The 18,653-nt window shown below is 36.2% G+C and overlaps 2 protein-coding genes across 4 annotated transcripts in view; both read left to right on the top strand.

The window, feature by feature from the left end:
• The window catches only part of EPHA6 (EPH receptor A6), a 991,737-nt gene that overhangs the window by 872,219 nt on the left and 100,865 nt on the right, over window positions 1-18,653 (top strand). The window lies entirely within an intron of this gene.
• Window positions 2,366-3,085, top strand: LOC135276350 (glutathione S-transferase P-like). The gene has a single exon (XM_064379956.1). The coding sequence runs from the start codon at window positions 2,393-2,395 to the stop codon at window positions 3,023-3,025; it is 633 nt and encodes a 210-aa protein (XP_064236026.1). The 5' UTR covers window positions 2,366-2,392; the 3' UTR covers window positions 3,026-3,085.

The raw sequence follows: 18,653 nt of genomic DNA, 5'->3' as shown, positions 1-18,653 counted from the left end.
TGTGAACTGAAATGCAAGTTTAAAACGTTAGAAGCAAACTGTCATCCACGAATTATATCACTTCAATTTGTCCTATCAATAGTGTAAATATTTATGACTACCCTAAACCAATTCATTTAACTGATCTCTTTGGTTATTGTTTTCAGAAATTTGGTCTCAAAGTCTGTTGTGCTATCTTCAAGCTAATAATGCATAAAATTATATTCTGTTATTTTTAAACAAACCTTCACCATTAACTCATCTGACAGTTTCAATGAAAAATAAGTCAGTAAAACTATTCAAAGTATTTTTATGATATTCTCATTTTCTAACTTTACACATTATTTTAAAAGATGCAACTCCATTATTGAGTTCTTCCTATTTCATGTTCTATGCATTTTTTTGAAACTTTGCTCTATTCCATTACTCCAGAATAAAATGCAAGTTTAATATTGTGTATGGAATATTTTATGCCTTACTGTATTTGCTTTGTAGAAATGTTCTCTATTAATTTACCAATGATATTTTTTACAGTTTCTTCAATGAAGAAATAGTTCTAAGGAAAATAGTCTCTCATTGTCTGGTATACTAAGTAGCATTGTGTCAGTATCTAGTGATCTTTTAATTTGACCAAAAAGCTTCATAAAAATAAAAATCTAGCAATTCTGAAAACAGTTTGTTCAGTTTAGAAAAAGCAGTATTTTCAACTCCATTTTTAAATTGGAAAATATAATTATTTTCATTTTTCTCAAGGTCTTTATTTTCTTTTATATTTATAAATTTATAACTTAAAACAACTTTTGACGTTATAGAAAAATGAATATAAGATTTTTCCATTAAGCATATTTTTTCCAATGCTGAAGAATAATGTTTAAAACTGTTATGTATTATAAAACATAATATTTATGAAAAGTGCAACAAATACAATCTACTAAAAGAATAAAATACGATGGGATATAACTATTAGACCCTTTGGCAATAAGCCTATATAGATAGACTTGAAATTTAATGAAATAATATTTTAACTACTTTTTAAAATGGTAAGCCTATAACTAAATGTAAGATACTGAGGAAATTAGCAGATAACTTAAATTTTTATGTGTATGTAAGTTTTGTTACATCAAATTTAACATCCAGACTCTGGGCATTTTCTGTCTCATGTGGTTATAGAGAGTAAGAGGCCTATGACAGTGCTATTTAAAATGTAGATTGGACCACAGACTTAAATAACAAATTAGGTAACCAGAATATTAACACTCTAAAAATTGCCTTTGAAAAACTGTAGATTATGTCTTGATTAAGAAATAAGTCTCTGAATTTAGAAGGTATCAATTGAACAGCAAATAATATAATCAAGTTCTTTTTTAAGTCTCAGAACTACCTTACTATTCAGAGGATTGACTTTATAATGAACATGGACATTCCATACTTAAAATAGCAAAGTTCTTGCTTTTAAAGACTTTGTACCTTGATAGGGTAGAAGGCTCATGCTGCCTTGCAATTCAGTACAGTACATGTTGTCACAGAGATCTTAAAAAGAAGTATAGAAGTACCAGAAAGCAGAAGTCTGAAGAAGGTTTCACAAAAGGACAACATTTGAACCAAATCTTAGGAGAGTTTATTAGGCTGACAGTTGGAGGAAAGGTAATCCAGATGGAGGAACGAGAAAGAAAAAAGATGTAGAAATGCAAAAACGTGAAGGGGCATATTGCTGAAAATTTGGGGCCATGAGCAATGGAGGGGCCAGATTCCTGGAATAATTGTAAAGGTACCTGAGTGGCACTCTAAATTTTTGTATAGCAACTAGGATATGGGCACTGACTTATTTAAACAGGAAATAACAAAAATAGATCTGTGTCTTAGAAGATAAGATTGACAATAGTGTGAAGAAAGAGAGTTTGAAGGACAGGAGGACTAGTAGCAGGAAGACCAGTTAGGCATTATTGCAATAAACCAGAATGGTCATATGGCTTTAATTAGGACAGTGACAGTTGGAATAAAGAGGAGGGGAGATAAATAACATAAATTAACATACCTTGTATGTTATATGTTCCTTATGATTCAATAACTAATTGGATATGAATTGTAAGGAAAAAGGAGGATTTAAGGATGGCATTAATATTTCTAGATTGAACAACTGATTAAATGGAGGTGCTGTTAATCAAGACAGAGAATCCCTATTAGAGATGACCTGGCTAATGGTATTAGATTACAAAGCAAAATTATACCAGAAGGTCACAGACAGTCTGTCTCAAATGTGAAATGATGCCAAATGATCATTGGCATTCTGTCAAAACTTTGTTTATAACTTTTAGAGCTTTATATGAATGTACTTAGCCCCCAAATACTTTTCACATTTTCTGTTAAAAATAATGATAGAGTCCGGAGTTTTGCCGCCGCCATCTGCACCAACATGCCGCCCTACACCGTGGTCTACTTCCCAGTTCGAGGCCGCTGCGAGGCCATGCGCATGCTGCTGGCGGACCAGGGCCAGAGCTGGAAGGAGGAGGTGGTGAGCATGGACACCTGGCAGCAGGGCTCACTCAAAGCCTCCTGCCTGTATGGCCAGCTCCCCAAGTTCCAGGATGGAGACCTTGCCCTGTACCAGTCCAATGCCATCTTGCGTCACCTGGGCCGCACCCTGGGGCTCTATGGGAAGGACCAGCGGGAGGCAGCCATGGTGGACGTGGTGAATGACGGTGTGGAGGACCTCCGCTGCAAATACCTCTCCCTCATCTACACCAACTACGAGGCAGGCAAGGATGACTATGTGAAGGCATTGCCCGGGCATCTGAAGCCTTTTGAGACGCTGCTGTCCCAGAACCAGGGAGGCAAGACCTTCATTGTGGGCGACCAGATCTCCTTCACTGACTACAACCTGCTGGACTTGCTGCTGATCCATCAGGTCCTGGCCCCCAGCTGCCTGGATGCGTTCCCCCTGCTCTCCGCGTACGTGGCGCGCCTCTGCGCCCGGCCCAAGCTCAAGGCCTTCCTGGCCTCCCCTGAGCACCTGAACATCCCGATCAATGGCAATGGGAAACAGTGAGGGCTGGGGAGACTCTGAGTGGGAGGCAGGAACTGCTTGCCTCCCTTTTTTCAAGACCAATAAAATAAAGCTTATCCACCATGATCAAATAGGATTCATCCCGGGGATGCAAGGCTGGTTCAATATACGCAAGTCTATAAATGTAATTCACCACATAAACAGAACCAAAGACAAAAACCACATGATTATCTCAATCGATGCAGAGAAGACCTTCGACAAAATTCAACAGCCCTTTATGCTAAAAACCCTCAATAAACTAGGTATCGATGGAACGTATCTCAAAATAATAAAAGCTATTTACGACAAACCGACAGCCAATATCATACTGAACGGGCAAAAACTGGAAGAATTCCCTTTGAAATCTGGCACTAGACAAGGATGCCCTCTCTCACCACTCCTATTCAATATAGTACTGGAAGTTCTAGCCAGAGCAATCAGGCAAGAAAAAGAAATAAAGGGTATTCAATTAGGAAAGGAGGAAGTCAAATTGTCTCTATTTGCAGACGACATGATTGTATATCTAGAAGACCCCCTCATCTCAGCCCAAAAGCTCCTGAAACTGATAAGCAACTTCAGCAAAGTCTCAGGATACAAAATCAATGTGCAAAAATCACAAGCATTCCTATACACCAATAACAGACTTAAAGAGAGCCAAATCAAGAACGAACTGCCATTCACAATTGCTACAAAGAGAATAAAATACCTAGGAATACAACTAACAAGGAATGTAAAGGACCTCTTCAAGGAGAACTACAAATCACTGCTCAATGAAATAAGAGAGGACACAAACAGATGGAGAAACATTCCATGTTCATGGTTAGGAAGAATTAATATCGTGAAAATGGCCATACTGCCCAAAGTAATATACAGATTCAATGCTATCCCCATCAAGCTACCAATGACCTTCTTCACAGAACTGGAAAAAACCACCTTAAACTTCATATGGAACCAAAAGAGAGCCCGCATAGCCAAGTCAATTCTAAGCAAAAAGAACAAAGCAGGAGGCATCACACTACCAGACATCAAACTCTACTACAAGGCTACAGTAATCAAAACAGCATGGTACTGGTACCAAAACAGAGATATAGACCAATGGAACAGAACAGAGGCGTCGGAGGCAACACAACATATCTACAACCACCCGATCTTTGACAAACCTGATAAAAACAAGCAATGGGGAAAGGATTCCCTGTTCAATAAGTGGTGTTGGGAAAACTGGCTAGCCATATGCAGAAAGCAGAAACTGGACCCCTTCCTGACACCTTACACTAAGATTGACTCCAGATGGATTAAAGACTTAAACATAAGACCTAACATCATAAAATCACTAGAAGGAAACCTAGGCAAAACCATTCAGGACATAGGCGTAGGCAAGGAATTCATGACCAAAACACCAAAAGCATTGGCAACAAAAGCCAAAATAGACAAATGGGACCTAATCAAACTCCACAGCTTCTGCACAGCAAAAGAAACAGTCAATAGAGTGAATCGGCAACCAACAGAATGGGAAAAAATTTTTGCAGCCTACCCATCTGACAAAGGGCTGATATCCAGAATTTACAACGAGCTAAAAAAGATTTACAAGAAAAAAACAAACAAGCCCATTCAAAAGTGGGCGAAGGACATGAACAGATACTTTACAAAAGAAGACATACATGAGGCCAACAAGCATATGAAAAAATGCTCATCATCACTGGCCATTAGAGAAATGCAAATCAAAACTACATTGAGATACCATCTCACACCAGTTAGAATGGCAATCATTAAAAAATCTGGAGACAACAGATGCTGGAGAGGATGTGGAGAAATAGGAACACTTTTACACTGTTGGTGGGAGTGTAAATTAGTTCAACCATTGTGGAAAACAGTGTGGCGATTCCTCAAGGACCTAGAAATAGAAATTCCATTTGACCCAGCAATCCCATTACTGGGCATATATCCAAAGGATTATAAATCGTTCTACTATAAGGACACATGCACACGAATGTTCATAGCAGCACAGTTTACAATAGCAAAGACCTGGAACCAACCCAAATGCCCATCGATGATAGACTGGACGGGAAAAATGTGGCACATATACACCATGGAATATTATGCAGCCATTAAAAACGAGGAGTTCGTGTCCTTTGTAGGGACATGGATGAACCTGGAAACCATCATTCTCAGCAAACTGACACAAGAACACAAAATCAAACACCACATGTTCCCACTCATAGGCGGGTGTTGAACAAGGAGAACATATGGACACAGGGAGGGGAGCACTATACATGGGGGTCTGTTGTGGGGGAGTGGGGGGGACAGCGAGGGGGTGGGGCATTGGGGAGGGATAGCATGGGGAGAAATGCCAGATATGGGTGAAGGGGAGGAAGGCAGCAAATCACACTGCCACGTATGCACCTATGCAACAACCTTGCATGTTTTTCACATGTACCCCAAAACCTAAAATGCAATAAATAAAAAAAAATAAAAATAAAAAAAATAAATAAATAAAAATAAATAAAAATAAATAAAAAAAAAATAATGATAGAAACCTGTGTAGTAAAAATACATGTGAATTCAAGCTAACCCTGTATAATAAAATACACAAGAATGCTCATTTATATGAAAAGGATTCTTTGTTTTATAAAAATATCTGCATGAAAATAACTTTAAAGAGAAAACTCCCTTGATACATATACATTTTTATGTATAATTCAGTTTTTTTGAGTTGTATCTATATATAACTTTCTTGGAACATATATTTTACCTTAGATGATTTTGATTTTTTTTCTCTTGCTGTATAACTATAATAGCTATTTTCTCATTATTTGTGAATGTTTTTTATATGTGTTAGGAAGGATTTGGAGGAAAGAGAGGCTGTGAGAGCTTAAAAACAGGAAGACATCATGGATAAAGGTTGGGTTTGTGGGGCAGTTGGAGGGAAGGTTTGTAATCTTCAAAAAAAATATATCGTTAGAACAGTATGCTACATGGAAGCTACGCCTTTCTAATCAAAATAGGGGCAGAATAGACATTTTCCATTAAAATGACTTCGCCAATTTAGAGAGCCACATATCACAACAAAGAGCAATCAAAACTGGTTAAAGAAGACAGTCTGGAAAGATTGCATGAGCAGTGCAAGCCCAGCTCTGGTTATGGTACGGGACTGGTCCTCGTGCGGAAGAGAAGCAGAGGAGTCATGGGAGCCAGAGGGGTCAGACCAGAAACCAGTGTGACGAGAGAGATTACCCTCCAACAGGGAATCTTTTAGAGGCCCATTTAAAAGTTATATGCGTGTGATATATAAGACAGTATTATCCCCATTTCAAAATACACGAAAGTAAATAAAAAGTGAGGTTTAAACATAAGTAGAAATTCAAATACTGTCTTCTTCAACTTTAGTGTTTTGCATGCCGTGCTCTAGGCCTAAGACGTACTCATTCGCTGTGTACTTTATACAGTTTATTATAGAGCTACCATATTTCAGGCACTATTCTTTGGAAGGCCAATTGTGAAATAGTTTCTCTAATTATCAGTTCCAAAAAAGAACTCCCATTCCATGTGGAAAAGAGCAAAGATCGTAACCACCAGAAATGGGTGTCCACATATACCACTGCATCCTGGGCTACTGTGTAGGTCCACCATACACTGGTTATCTATTTGCCTAAATCCAGTGAAAGAAAACAAATTCACAAGTTATGTGAAATGGGTTTGTTTCTTATAGATAACTAGCAAGGGACAGAAGTCTTGGATCCATTGTGTGTGAGTCCCCCAAGACTGAAGAAAGCTGAACAGGAAAGATGTAGTCTAGCCCACCTGGGTTATATACCTCAGGGGCCACATGACATACTGGGAAAAGCTCTAAAGGACATCCTGCTTCCAGGGAAGAGAGGAACAAAACTCAGGTTCTGTCCCATGAAGCGCCTACCTAACTCAAGCTATTCAATTTCCCTAGAGGGACAGGTTTCAGGCAGTTCCTCCCTATCTGAGGATATTGTATTCCTAGGACATTCTACAGTTATTCTTCTAAACTACCAGCAAGAAAGTGAAGAGAACTGGATTGGTCCAAGGCCACTCAAAGAACCAAAAATGAAGGGATTATTGAGAACAGATAAATGGCTACACAGGAGTAAGACCAATGAATAAGACCAAGAGTGACCAAATAAAGCATATAATAAAAATCATATGTTGTACGGACACCGAGAGTGGACAGCACAGCATGAAAGGTAACAAGAGTTGTAGCAGAAGTTTTTTCTGGTGTAGCATGTAAACACTCAACTCAAATATATCAAGCCTTTTCAAAGGAACTTTAAGATCTGATAATGGCATAAAAACCAAGAAATGTGTATTATGGGCCATGACAGAAGGAAATAAATGCATAAAAATAGGATTAGATGAGAACAGAGGCCTCGGTTTTATATGCCAATTCTATGACAAGCTTACAAAGCACTTAGGAGAGATTAGTGAATGATTAGGGTCCACACCTAACAATACATATATAATTAGTGTTATGTGGCTTAATTAATCTGCATGAAAGTTACTGATAGTTCACATTGTTTTCATTTGATTACATGGTCTCCTGTCTGGTTATAATTTAGGTGCTAAGAAATCATTGCCTTTTCTGAATTTAATACACATTCACATGGACAACTGTTTCATAACCAGTTCCAGAGGAGAGACTTTCTCATTTGAATATTGCTAGGCAACCCAGTCTTAAACTTACATTGAAAATGCTAAGCCTCTTTGCTCTCAATTATGGAAATGAGGCCCTATTTACCTAAAAAGAACATTAAAAGATATATTACAGTGAACACTCATCCATTTTAAGAGATAAGTTTCATTTAAAATATAATGGCAGTTAATGTTTAGATTTTTCAAAAAATTCTCATGAGTAAACTTGTATTTCAAAGATCAAAGCAAAAAAAGTAGAATAATTTATTGCCATACCTGTTAAAAATTTATGATTCCTTGATTTTAACTTTCAATTGCATTGATTTTGTGTTATCCATGGCAAATTTTGGTTTTGTTTCTTTGACAGCAGCAATTCCGTAGAAGTACTTTCTTTGTTGAAAAACAGAGCCTCGTTATTGACAATATACAATCTGCATAATTACAGTTCTGTTAACATCTTAATTCTGTTTACTTTGCATTCATAGGACCTCTTCCAAGCTCTAACACTTAACCTCTGCTATTCTCCATAAATTCTGAATAAAGTCAAATTTTCTATCAGTCTAAGAAGGCATGGCCTACACCCAATATGGAGATAATTGTAGCAAATAAATAAGCAGCGTGAGGGGAAGGTACTTAATGTGTGTTTTAAAGTTAGGGAAGATTCTCCTTCACCTAATTTAGGTGTTTATGAATTGGCTTCACTTTTTGAAGTTCATTTTTAAGCCTTGAACATGTCCAACTTTAAGAATCAAAATTTTTAACACAAGTGAGATCTGCCTTTAAGTACTTTCATTTAACATGAGTTAATGAGATTTGTCTGGAGATCATGCTTAACCTTTTAGGAAAACATACCCAGAACTTTCACTCACTTGTCTCTTAAATTTAAGGGGTTAATGTAAAAAGTTTGCAGCCAGAAAAAAAATTTTAAGGTTTCAACTATAACAACTAATGCACTGAATAAAAAGACTTTCACTGAAAAAAATGTTACTGATTTTTTTTTCTATTGAAATCTTACCACAGGATTCTCTCTCTTGAAGTCATTGAAGGTGGGCTGACACTGTACCACGTACCACTGAGTATGTGGTAAAATGCATTTTACTCTAACTCTACCCTAGTTCAACTGGGTCTAAGCTGAAAAATTACTTATACTCAATTTTTCTATAAGGCTTGACCAAGTTAAAAATGGTGGGTGTTTGACTGCTTTAGGCACAAAACAGGCACTTAGGTAGAAAATCATGAAACCAACTGTGTTAGTCTATTCTCAGGGTGTTAATAAAGACAGATCCAGGACTAAGTGATTTATAAAGGACAGAGGTTTAATTGACTCACAGTTCCACTTGGCTGGGGCGGCCTCACAATCATGGCGGAAGTGAAGGAGGAGCAGAGTCACATCTTACATGATGGCAGGCAAGAGAGAGCATTTGCAGGGGAACTCCCATTTATAAAACCATCAAATCTCATGAGACTTATTCACTACCAAGAGAACAGTATGGGGGGAATCACCCCATGATTCAATTATCTCCACCTGGTCTCACCCTTGACACATGGAGATTTGACAATTCAAGGTGAGATTTGGATGGGGACACAGCTAAACCATATCACCTGCTACCCTACAAAAAGCTGCATATAGTGGCATAAATAGAATATAAGAACAAGCTTTTTCAGAGAATTCACGGGGAAATTCGAATAAAAGAAATGGCATAGAATATAAAAACAAGCTCCTTCAGAGAATTCACTGGAAAATTCAAATAAAAGAAAAGGTAGTTTTTTAAGGCAAACCTAAATTCAGCCACATAAGAATGAAGAAAAGTGAGAAAAATGGCAGCATTATCCAAATGCTATGATGTGAAGATTTAGATAACTTATTGTTCAGTAATAAAGGTGATAAGTAAGTAAACCTTGGAAGAGCGAAAAAAATCAAATCCAGGCTGAATAAACAAAATTCATCTATTAAGAAAGGAGCTATCCCACTTGGGAAAAACAACAAAATGGCTATTCACATACACACACAAAAAAATAGTTCTGTGATAGATACTATGCTAGTAGTCAATCAAAACCGGTCAAATGTATTGACCATTATAATTAGTGAAGAGGAAGAAATCTATGTGCCAGTACCAGGTTTTCTAAATTCACCGGAAAATAGTGTTGTTGATGCACAAATGTTTGATAGATTAATTAATGAAGAGAAAAATCTGACAGTTATTATATGCCTTTTTCAATATAAACTTTTTGTAAAGAATATTCAAATTATCTAATACAAAAGATATATTCTTAAAAATGAGTAGTGTCCACATCTTGAGCCCATTTGTCAGAAAGCAAATCCACCACAATGGGGATGAAAGAGCAACACACTTAACAAACGAGAGAGAACATGTGCTAAATGCATGATAAGAGTCTTCAATAACTGTTTGAGGTGTGAACGCCATAAACATCAGCTTGAATCATAGCCATAGAGATCTAAAATCTTAATGGTACTTGTCCGGGACGGTACTATCAGAAGGGCACGAAATTGTTATGAAATGTACTGCTTAGGTGAACAATGGCAGATGTTAAGCATTTGATGGAAATGGGGATTAATGCAATACCAAAGGAAATTACTACCTAAAGAATTCTTCCTGAAAAGCCCTCATCTATGAACCTTCGGAAACGACAGTTTGTGATCATTACAGAGTTATTTTTAGTAAAGCAAATGAAGAAGATTTTAAGATTATCATACACAAAGGAAAAAATGATAAAAGGGTAGCTTCATCAAAAATTTTGAAAATAGATTCGTCTGGCTCAGTCATACATACTATTAAGAAGGAAAGCCAAGCTTTGGGAAAACCTATATATTTTATTTGTGCAAAGCACATACAAAAAACCTTAAAAACAAAACAAGAAGTCTTTATTGCATGTAATAAGCCTTTTGTCCCTTCAATGTGTTTTAAAGGAGAGGACTTTACTGGAGAGGCTGAGACAAGAGAATTGCTTGAACCCTGGAGGCAAAGGTTGCAGTGGGCCAAGATCGTGCCAGCTGCACTCCAGCCTGGGTGACAGAGCGAGACTCCATCTCCAAAAAAAAAAAGGAGAGGATTCTAAGACGTAGACCTTGGAAGTCATTATTTAAGACAAGAGAATGCTGAGAAATTCCAACTTTCTTTTCAGCACTCAAGATTTTGTGTGACTTACAAGTGGTTGTTTTGTTTCGATTTTGTCCTAAAGTAACATTTCCTAGATTTGTGACAAGCGAGAGATTTCATCTTTTACATTTTGAAAGCTTTTCAACACCTACAATAATATAGTACTTAATGGCTTCTTTATTAATTGCTGATAATAACAATAAAAAATAGGTAGAAAGAAAGTGATTGAAATTATAAGAACATTGTTTTAGTAAAATTGCATTCATATATTCTCTAATTTCACTGTTAATCACAACCCACCAATCTGTAAACCTAAAACAATCTTTAATATGTTTAAAAAGCAATGAAAAATCTGCAATAGAGAGAAGCAAATGTAGCAAATGTTAAAGCACTTACAATGATGGGTTAGGATATTCATGAGCAGACAAGAAAATTCACAAGCAGAGGGGAAAGTCTCTAAAAGAACTTTTTTTTTTGAGATGGAATCTCACTCTGTCACCCAGGCTGGAGTGCAGTGGTGTGATCTCAGCTCACTGCAACCTCTACCTCCCAGGTTCAAGTGATTCTTCTGCCTCAGCCTCCTGAGTAGCTGGGATCACATGCACGTGCCACCATGCCTGGCTAATTTTTATATTTTTAGTAGAGATGGGGTTTTACCATGTTGGTCAGGCTGGTCTCAAACTCCTGACCTCAGGCGATCTGCCTGCCTTGGCCTCCCAAAGTGTTGGGATTACAGGTGTGAGCCACCGCACCCAGCCCCTAAAAGCATTTTTAACACAAAAGGATGCCTATAGTCTGGATGAGATCCACGACAGATGATTTTTAAAATCACAGAATACATAGTATTTTAATACTTATAAATATCTGAAATATATCTAGTCCTTCTAACCTAAATGCTAATCAGTGAGGAATAATCAAATGTTAGTTACAGTTCTTAAGATATTTTCCATAGAGTTTGATGACTAAGAATCTCATGAAATGCCGAGTGCTGTTTGTTCATGTGTTAGCAACATTCAGCATTGTCTAGTTCAGAGTAACTCTCCCTGTTCCCATGATTTTAGAACAAACCCACACTAAATTGATTTGCTGAGAAAGATCAATCAGCACACGTCCAGCAAGCAGAGAGTACAATGTCATTGGCCCATCTTGCTTGTACAGAAAAAAAGACAAAGTAAAACTGTACACAAACATGCTGACATTATTTATTTTTGACAACTTTTTTTTTTTCAGGTTCGGAGGGTACCTGTGCAAGTCTGTTACATGGGTAAATTGTGTGTCACTAAAGTTTGGTATATGAATGATCCCATCACCCAGGTAGTGAGCGTAGACCCCAATAGGTAGCTTTGAACTCTTATCCCACCCCCGTCTAGTAGTCCCAAGTATCTATTTTTCCTTTCTTTATGTCCATGCATACTGAATGTTTTGCTCCCACTTAAAAAGAATATACCTGCTGATGTTAAATCTAGAGTTGCAAAGGTACTGACAGAGGAAATAAAGTCATTATTAATACTTAGTTGCTAGTTTCATCTCTGATGTGAAAAAAATGCTTTTTTACTTCAGCAAAAAACATCTAAGAAGAAAAACATAAATGCCAGACAAACCACATGAAATCTTTATGGGAAAGCTTACTTATTCTCCTTATTCCCAGTGTAAAAAGCTTCACATCAACAGCAAATAAAGTGAAAAAATAATTACTGATTATTTATGCTGTTTGTGGCAGACCCTATTCGTTGCCCATTCAGCCTCTCCTGTTATTTCTTCCTGACTAATGAAATCTTGAAATTTGGATGTTTTCAATGAACTCTGATCCAAGAAATAAATCAGGATTTATATGTCAGTTATATTACTTTCCTTAGACACTTAAGTTTTACACTTTGACTGGTCACTTAAGTATAATAGAAATCAGATGAGGAATTTCTGGGAAAATTTTTAGTTGAAATCTATCAAAAATAGGTTCGAGTGGGGAGCTTGTTAGTACTGGCCCTTTCACTTTCTTTATTGCTTTGAATATGGTTTGGGGAGGACGTAATGCTTGGAGCTGTGACAGCCTCTTGCAGATATGGGTCAACAAGCCTAAGGAGTTAAGCCCAGTGCTGAGGAAGGCCAAGTCGGAAGATCTAAAGAGCCCGTTCCCAGACTAATTGCTGAATTTCTGCATCAAAACAGAAATAACTTATTCCAGTTTTTTATTTGTAATTTAATTAAATGTCTTATTTGCTTAAGCCCCTGAGTGTTGGGTATGTATTACGACTCTACGACTTATGTCTGAAGACATTCTACCTGATGTAGTAATCAACAAATAAGAAAATTTACATATTAATAGCTAACATAAATAGAAAATAACAAAATGGAGAGTTTAATAATGTATCTCCACAATCACGCAAACTAGATATAAGGACACTATAAATGTACAGTTCGTTTGGGGGCTCAATAACCATAATTTACTTATTTTACATATATTCTTAATATCATCAGTCACTAAGTTAGCCAGTGGAGTAAACGGTGCTTAGAGTCTCAGAAGGAAAAATAGACAAGTAGGATTGCATCAAACCAAAAAGCTTCTGAACAACAAAGAAAACAATCAACAAAATGAAAAACAACCTACAGGATGAGAGAAAATATTTGCAAATCATACTTTTCTGATAAGGAGTTAATACGCAAAATATGTAAGGAACTCATACAACTCAATAACAATAATAATAATAATAATGACAATAACCTGGTTAAACATGGGCAGAAGACCAGAATAGGTATTTCTCAAAAGAAGACGTACAGATGGCCAACAGGCATATGAAAAGACAGTCAAGACAGTCAACATCACTAATCATCATGAAAATGCAAATAAAAGTGCAATAAGATGTCACCGCACACCTATTAGAATGGCTATTATCAAAAAGACAAAAAATAACAAGTGTTGGTGAAGATACAGGGAAAGGTAAACCCTTTCACACTGTGCATGGTAATGTCAATTGGTATAGCTATAATGGAAAACAGTATAGAAGTTCCTCAAAAAATTAAAGATAGAATTACCATATGATCTAGCAATCTCACTTAGGTATGTGACCAAAGGAACTGAAATCAGTATCTTGAAAAGATTCTGCACTCCTGTGTGGACTGCATCATTATTTGAAATAGCCAAGATATAAAAACAACCTAAATATTTCCTGATGAATGAATGGATAAAGAAAATGTGGTGTGTGAATTATTATTCAGTCCTCAAAAAGAAAAAACTCCAGCCATCTGTGAAAACATTGATGAACCTAGAGGGCATTATGCTAAATGACATAATCCAGACTCAGAGAGACAAATATCCCATGATATCATTTATATAGAGAATCTAAAATAGTCATTCTCATAGAAGCAGAGTAAAATAGTTGTTGCCAAGAGCTGCAGGGAGAGGGAAATGGGAAGATGTTGGTTAAAGGGTACAAAGTTTTAGTTAGGATGAATATTTCTGGAGAGCTAATGCATAATAGTAAAGTTAACAATACTATATGGTATGCTAGAAATTTGTTGAGAAGGTAGGTCTTGAGTGTTCTCACCAGAAATTTTAAAAAATAAAGGTAAATTTGTGAGGTGATAAATATGTTAACTAGCTTGACTGTGGTTATGATTTTACAGCGTATATTAAAAACATCAAATTTTATACCATATATAGACAACTTTTGTCAATTATAGTCAATAAAGCTGATAAAGTGCTGGGGAGAAAACATTAAATAATCATGCTCTTGGGTATGTAATCACAATCTGAGATTCTATACAACAAATGTGTGAGTAGCTATTGTTGTGATAGGTACTGTTCAAATACTGTTCTGGTCACTGGACATATTCCAGTAAATAAAATTTCTTCATACAGTTTACAGTCTTGAGGATGGTAGAAATAAAAAATATTTTTAAAAAGCTTTTTAAAAAATCTAATCTCAGACTGTGATAAATACTGGCCATATATAACAAAAAATAAAAGTGAGTAGCTACCTTGGAAGACATGGGAGGAAATACTTCTTTAGTAAGGCTGTCACCTTTGAAATAAACCTGGAAATTATAAGGGTACCAGCCAAGAAAGGATTTGAAGTCAGAATGTTCAAAGATGAGAGAAAAACAAATATAGCTCCTAAGATGGAACAAGCTTGGCATATTTTAAAACCAGGAATAAAGCCAAGATGGTTGACACACTGAGAGGTGGGGAAGAATGTTAAGGAAACAAGGACAGAAGAGCCGGATGCTGTAGGAACTCAAAGGTCACGGAAAGGAGTAGAAATTATATTCTATCTACAAAAGGTAGCCATTGGAAGATTTTAAGCAGAGGGTGACATACGATTTGTGTTCTAAAGAGCTCACTCTGGCTAATTTGTTGAGCATGACTTACAGAGGGTGAGGGAGAGAGATAGCAAAGAGATCCATTTGCATAACCCTAGACAGGAAATGATGGTGTGTTGGTGTATGCTGGTAAAGAAGAAATGAAGAATGGTAAAGATACTTGGGATACGTGATAACTTGCAGGAATCCATCTGCCTGGAGAAATATATATATACACACACACACACACATGCACCCATATGTTTTTTGTGTATGTTTGGGGTTTTTTGTTTTTGTAGATGAGGAAATTGAAGCCCAAAGAAATGACATACACATGTCACACAGCTATTCCATAGGAGACGATGTCAGTTAGCCATTGCAGTAACAATGTTTGGGGAAAGTGCCTGTCCCACAATCAAATTCTCCTTCTTCCCCGGTAGTTCCCACTGCCAATTCTCTTGTATCATATGCACACTCCCTTCAGTCTCTCACTTCTGAGACTTGCAGAAGGCAATGGGCATCAGCAGCTGAAAGTCTTTGAAGGTTGAGAAAAAAAGAGAAAGATCTCTTAGTCTTTGGTGGTAGATGTTACAAACGCAAACGTATCTCAAAATGGTTTTGTAAACTTACTTATCAATCTTGTCAAATTATTCTACAGTGAGTATTGTACTTTTATGGTAAAGGAAAGAAAATAATATGTGTTGTAAAAACATAGAAATAGCTCCTGGCAGAGTTCCAAGATAGCCTTCTGTTTGGTATATTTAAAATTTCTTCTCTCTGGTATTAGTCACTAAACAACATGTTTGTTTGAGTGTTTTAATGCTACTTCTTTAATCCAAAAGATGGCTGGAGTTCACTTCACTGGGCAACAATTATTTTTAAATGAAAGATAAAGAGATTAAGGAAATAAATATTACTACTACTGAGTTTTTAAATGGAATTCTGGGCAATATTCCAAGAAACCTCAGATTCTGCCCCAGAGTTTCAAATCTAATACCTATTCCTCAATATCACCATGAGGCCTACCACAAGCGCCCCAGAATTATCAACTTTTCCAAGCCTATAAATAATGATCAGGAGATCCGAAGCTAGAGAAAATGCTACAGAATCTTAAAGTGTGTATAAAAAATTTCAAATATTATAAAAATGTATCCATATCTTTATTAATAAATAAATGCCTTTTTTTTTTCATTTACTCTATTTTCCCACCTGGCTCTCATTTGGTTGGTTTATGCTAGCTATTTACTGATCGGGCTTATATATGTCAAACCATTGCAGGCATGATTTATTGCAGGAAAGCAAAAGAAGGCTACTGAAAGATGACTGCAAAGAGCTTTCCTCAAACTCTCCCTTGGGCCTCTCTGTCTCTGCAAGGAACAGCTCTGAATGCATCTATGATCCATCAATATTTTCATATATTCATATCATTCCCTGATCCCATTAACATAAGCACACGAAGTTTTACTGTACCTAGTTTTGCTTCTTTAAACTTGCAATAAGAACAGGGTATTATCATATGAAGTATGTACATTACTCAGTTGTTTAACCATCCACTTAATCAGTGTATAATATGTGTCACCAATAGGCAGCTGCTAAATGAATTATACATAAAGATAATGCTTTCTAGATTACTCCTGTCTGTATATGTTGCATAATTTAGGTCCTGGTCCTTAATTCTCTTCTTTTTGTAGAAGCTGAATCATTACCTTGTTCTTTTAGTAGTCCAAATGTTTGTTTTTCATGTATGCTATAAAAGTAAACTTTTTAAGAGAAGGCAACATTTTAAATTTGTGTTTATAGAATGTATTTCTCTAAAGGCTCTTTTTTTAGGAAAATTTTCAGGCTGTGTTTCTTAGTTAAGATGAATCTACATGTAAAAATAATTGCCACTAAAGAAAATGTGTAAATTTGATAGAACAAGTTGTTTTCTTACATAAAGTAAAAACTAACAAAGAAGTCAAAGAATAAACTATTCTATTCTCATCTCCACCCTACCCTCTATAGGTTTCATAATCAAGGCATTTCTGTAGCCCAATATGGATATGGAGTCATTAAGAAATGAAAATATTGCAGATATAATATGGTAGAGAAAACAGTAGGTTATAAACTCGGAGATGTTATTTTAATCTCAGCTTGGCCATAATTCAGTGAACAGACATGGATCATTAATTTTAAATCCTTGTACCTCGGTTTCCACTTCTTAAACAGAATTAATAAAACTGACCACTCTACTTTATAAAATGTTGTAAGAACCAACAGGATAATAAATTACAGATCCTAGCCATTACTGAAACTAACAGCATAGAAGTCACCAGAGACACTTATTGAAAATGCAGATTCGCAGTTTCAGCCCCTGAAATTCATTTTTATTCAGTATGTCTGAGGGAAGAATAGCAAAAATTTCTAATCTGTAAATGCAGGTTTTTAATAAACACCCAGGTGATTGTGAAAGAGGTTATCTAAGGGCTCCATCTTGATTAAGTGCCCACTACAATCTTGACACATATGCAATTATTTCCTTCTCCAACCTTACGCATCATTAGATAAGACAGAAGTCACAAGCAGGTAAAAGAATTGTCAATACAATAGAAAAGGGGAGGAAATAGGAAGGGAAGGGAGTGGACGATGGGCAGTTAGGGCTGTTCTGGTTACACTAAGCATACTGCACAACAGAAATTAGTAATTTCCCTGACATTATTCTTAACACTATGCTATTCTATCTCACACAACACTTTGTTTTTAGCTGCTAATATAAGATAGTTTTTCACGTAAAACATGCTTTATAATGAAAAGGGAGATTATGAGCCCTGATTTTTTTTCTGGTATTCCTTTTGTTGGATTCAGTATTTTCCACTTTGCTACCTTTTTCTTGCATTGTCTTCTCTTTAATATATCTATGACAATCATTTTTCTCCAATATAGACCAATGTAAAAATGTTTGTCTCTTCCATGGCACTTACTGAAGACCTAAATGTTTTGTGAAAATACTTTAAACTGTGATATGACTATAACCTGTGGTCAGAACATGAACAAATTTTCTCAGACAGTAATGTCATTTATTTATCTCAGAGTCTTAAAACAATTACATATTATTTCAGATTATGCCATGAAACTTTAATATCTCTAAAGTCAACAGGGTTTTAAGGTACTTGGAAATGATTAGTTTTGCTTGAACGCCAGTATACCTTATGGGAAATAGAAGAAACTGTGGGAATTGCAGTTTCAAGGGTTTTGACCGAGAATATTCCCACTTGTTCTAAGGTGAAATTCATATTTCACATTCAACATTGGAAACCACAGTAGTCTCCAGATCACTTTATTAAAACTGCACGTGCTGAAGGGAAAAGAGACGCAAAAGCATAAAACACCAATGAGTCATGATACATTTATATAGGAATGCCCTCTTGTGGTGAATAAACAGAACCCAGGATATTTGGAAAGGTTTCTGAAAATCAAGAAAGAGCAGTTATGATTTTTCTTTTTCTTTCTTTGTTTAATATTGTCTGAGATAGAAAATGTACATATTGATAAGCCCTGATAAACTGGGATTTTACTTAATATGT

This window comes from Aotus nancymaae, unplaced genomic scaffold (assembly GCF_030222135.1).
Source record: "Aotus nancymaae isolate 86718 unplaced genomic scaffold, 86718_ANA_hifiasm-v0.15.2.pri h1tg000022l_1, whole genome shotgun sequence".
Classification (NCBI taxonomy): Eukaryota; Metazoa; Chordata; class Mammalia; order Primates; family Aotidae; genus Aotus; species Aotus nancymaae.
The sequence above is the reverse complement of the archived record's forward strand: the minus strand, read 5'-3'. Positions and strand labels throughout refer to the sequence as shown.

Coding starts and splice junctions, on each gene's coding strand:
- LOC135276350 (XM_064379956.1), top strand. CDS start 2,393: ATGCCGCCCTACACCGTGGTCTACTTCCCAGTTCGAGGCCGCTGCGAG.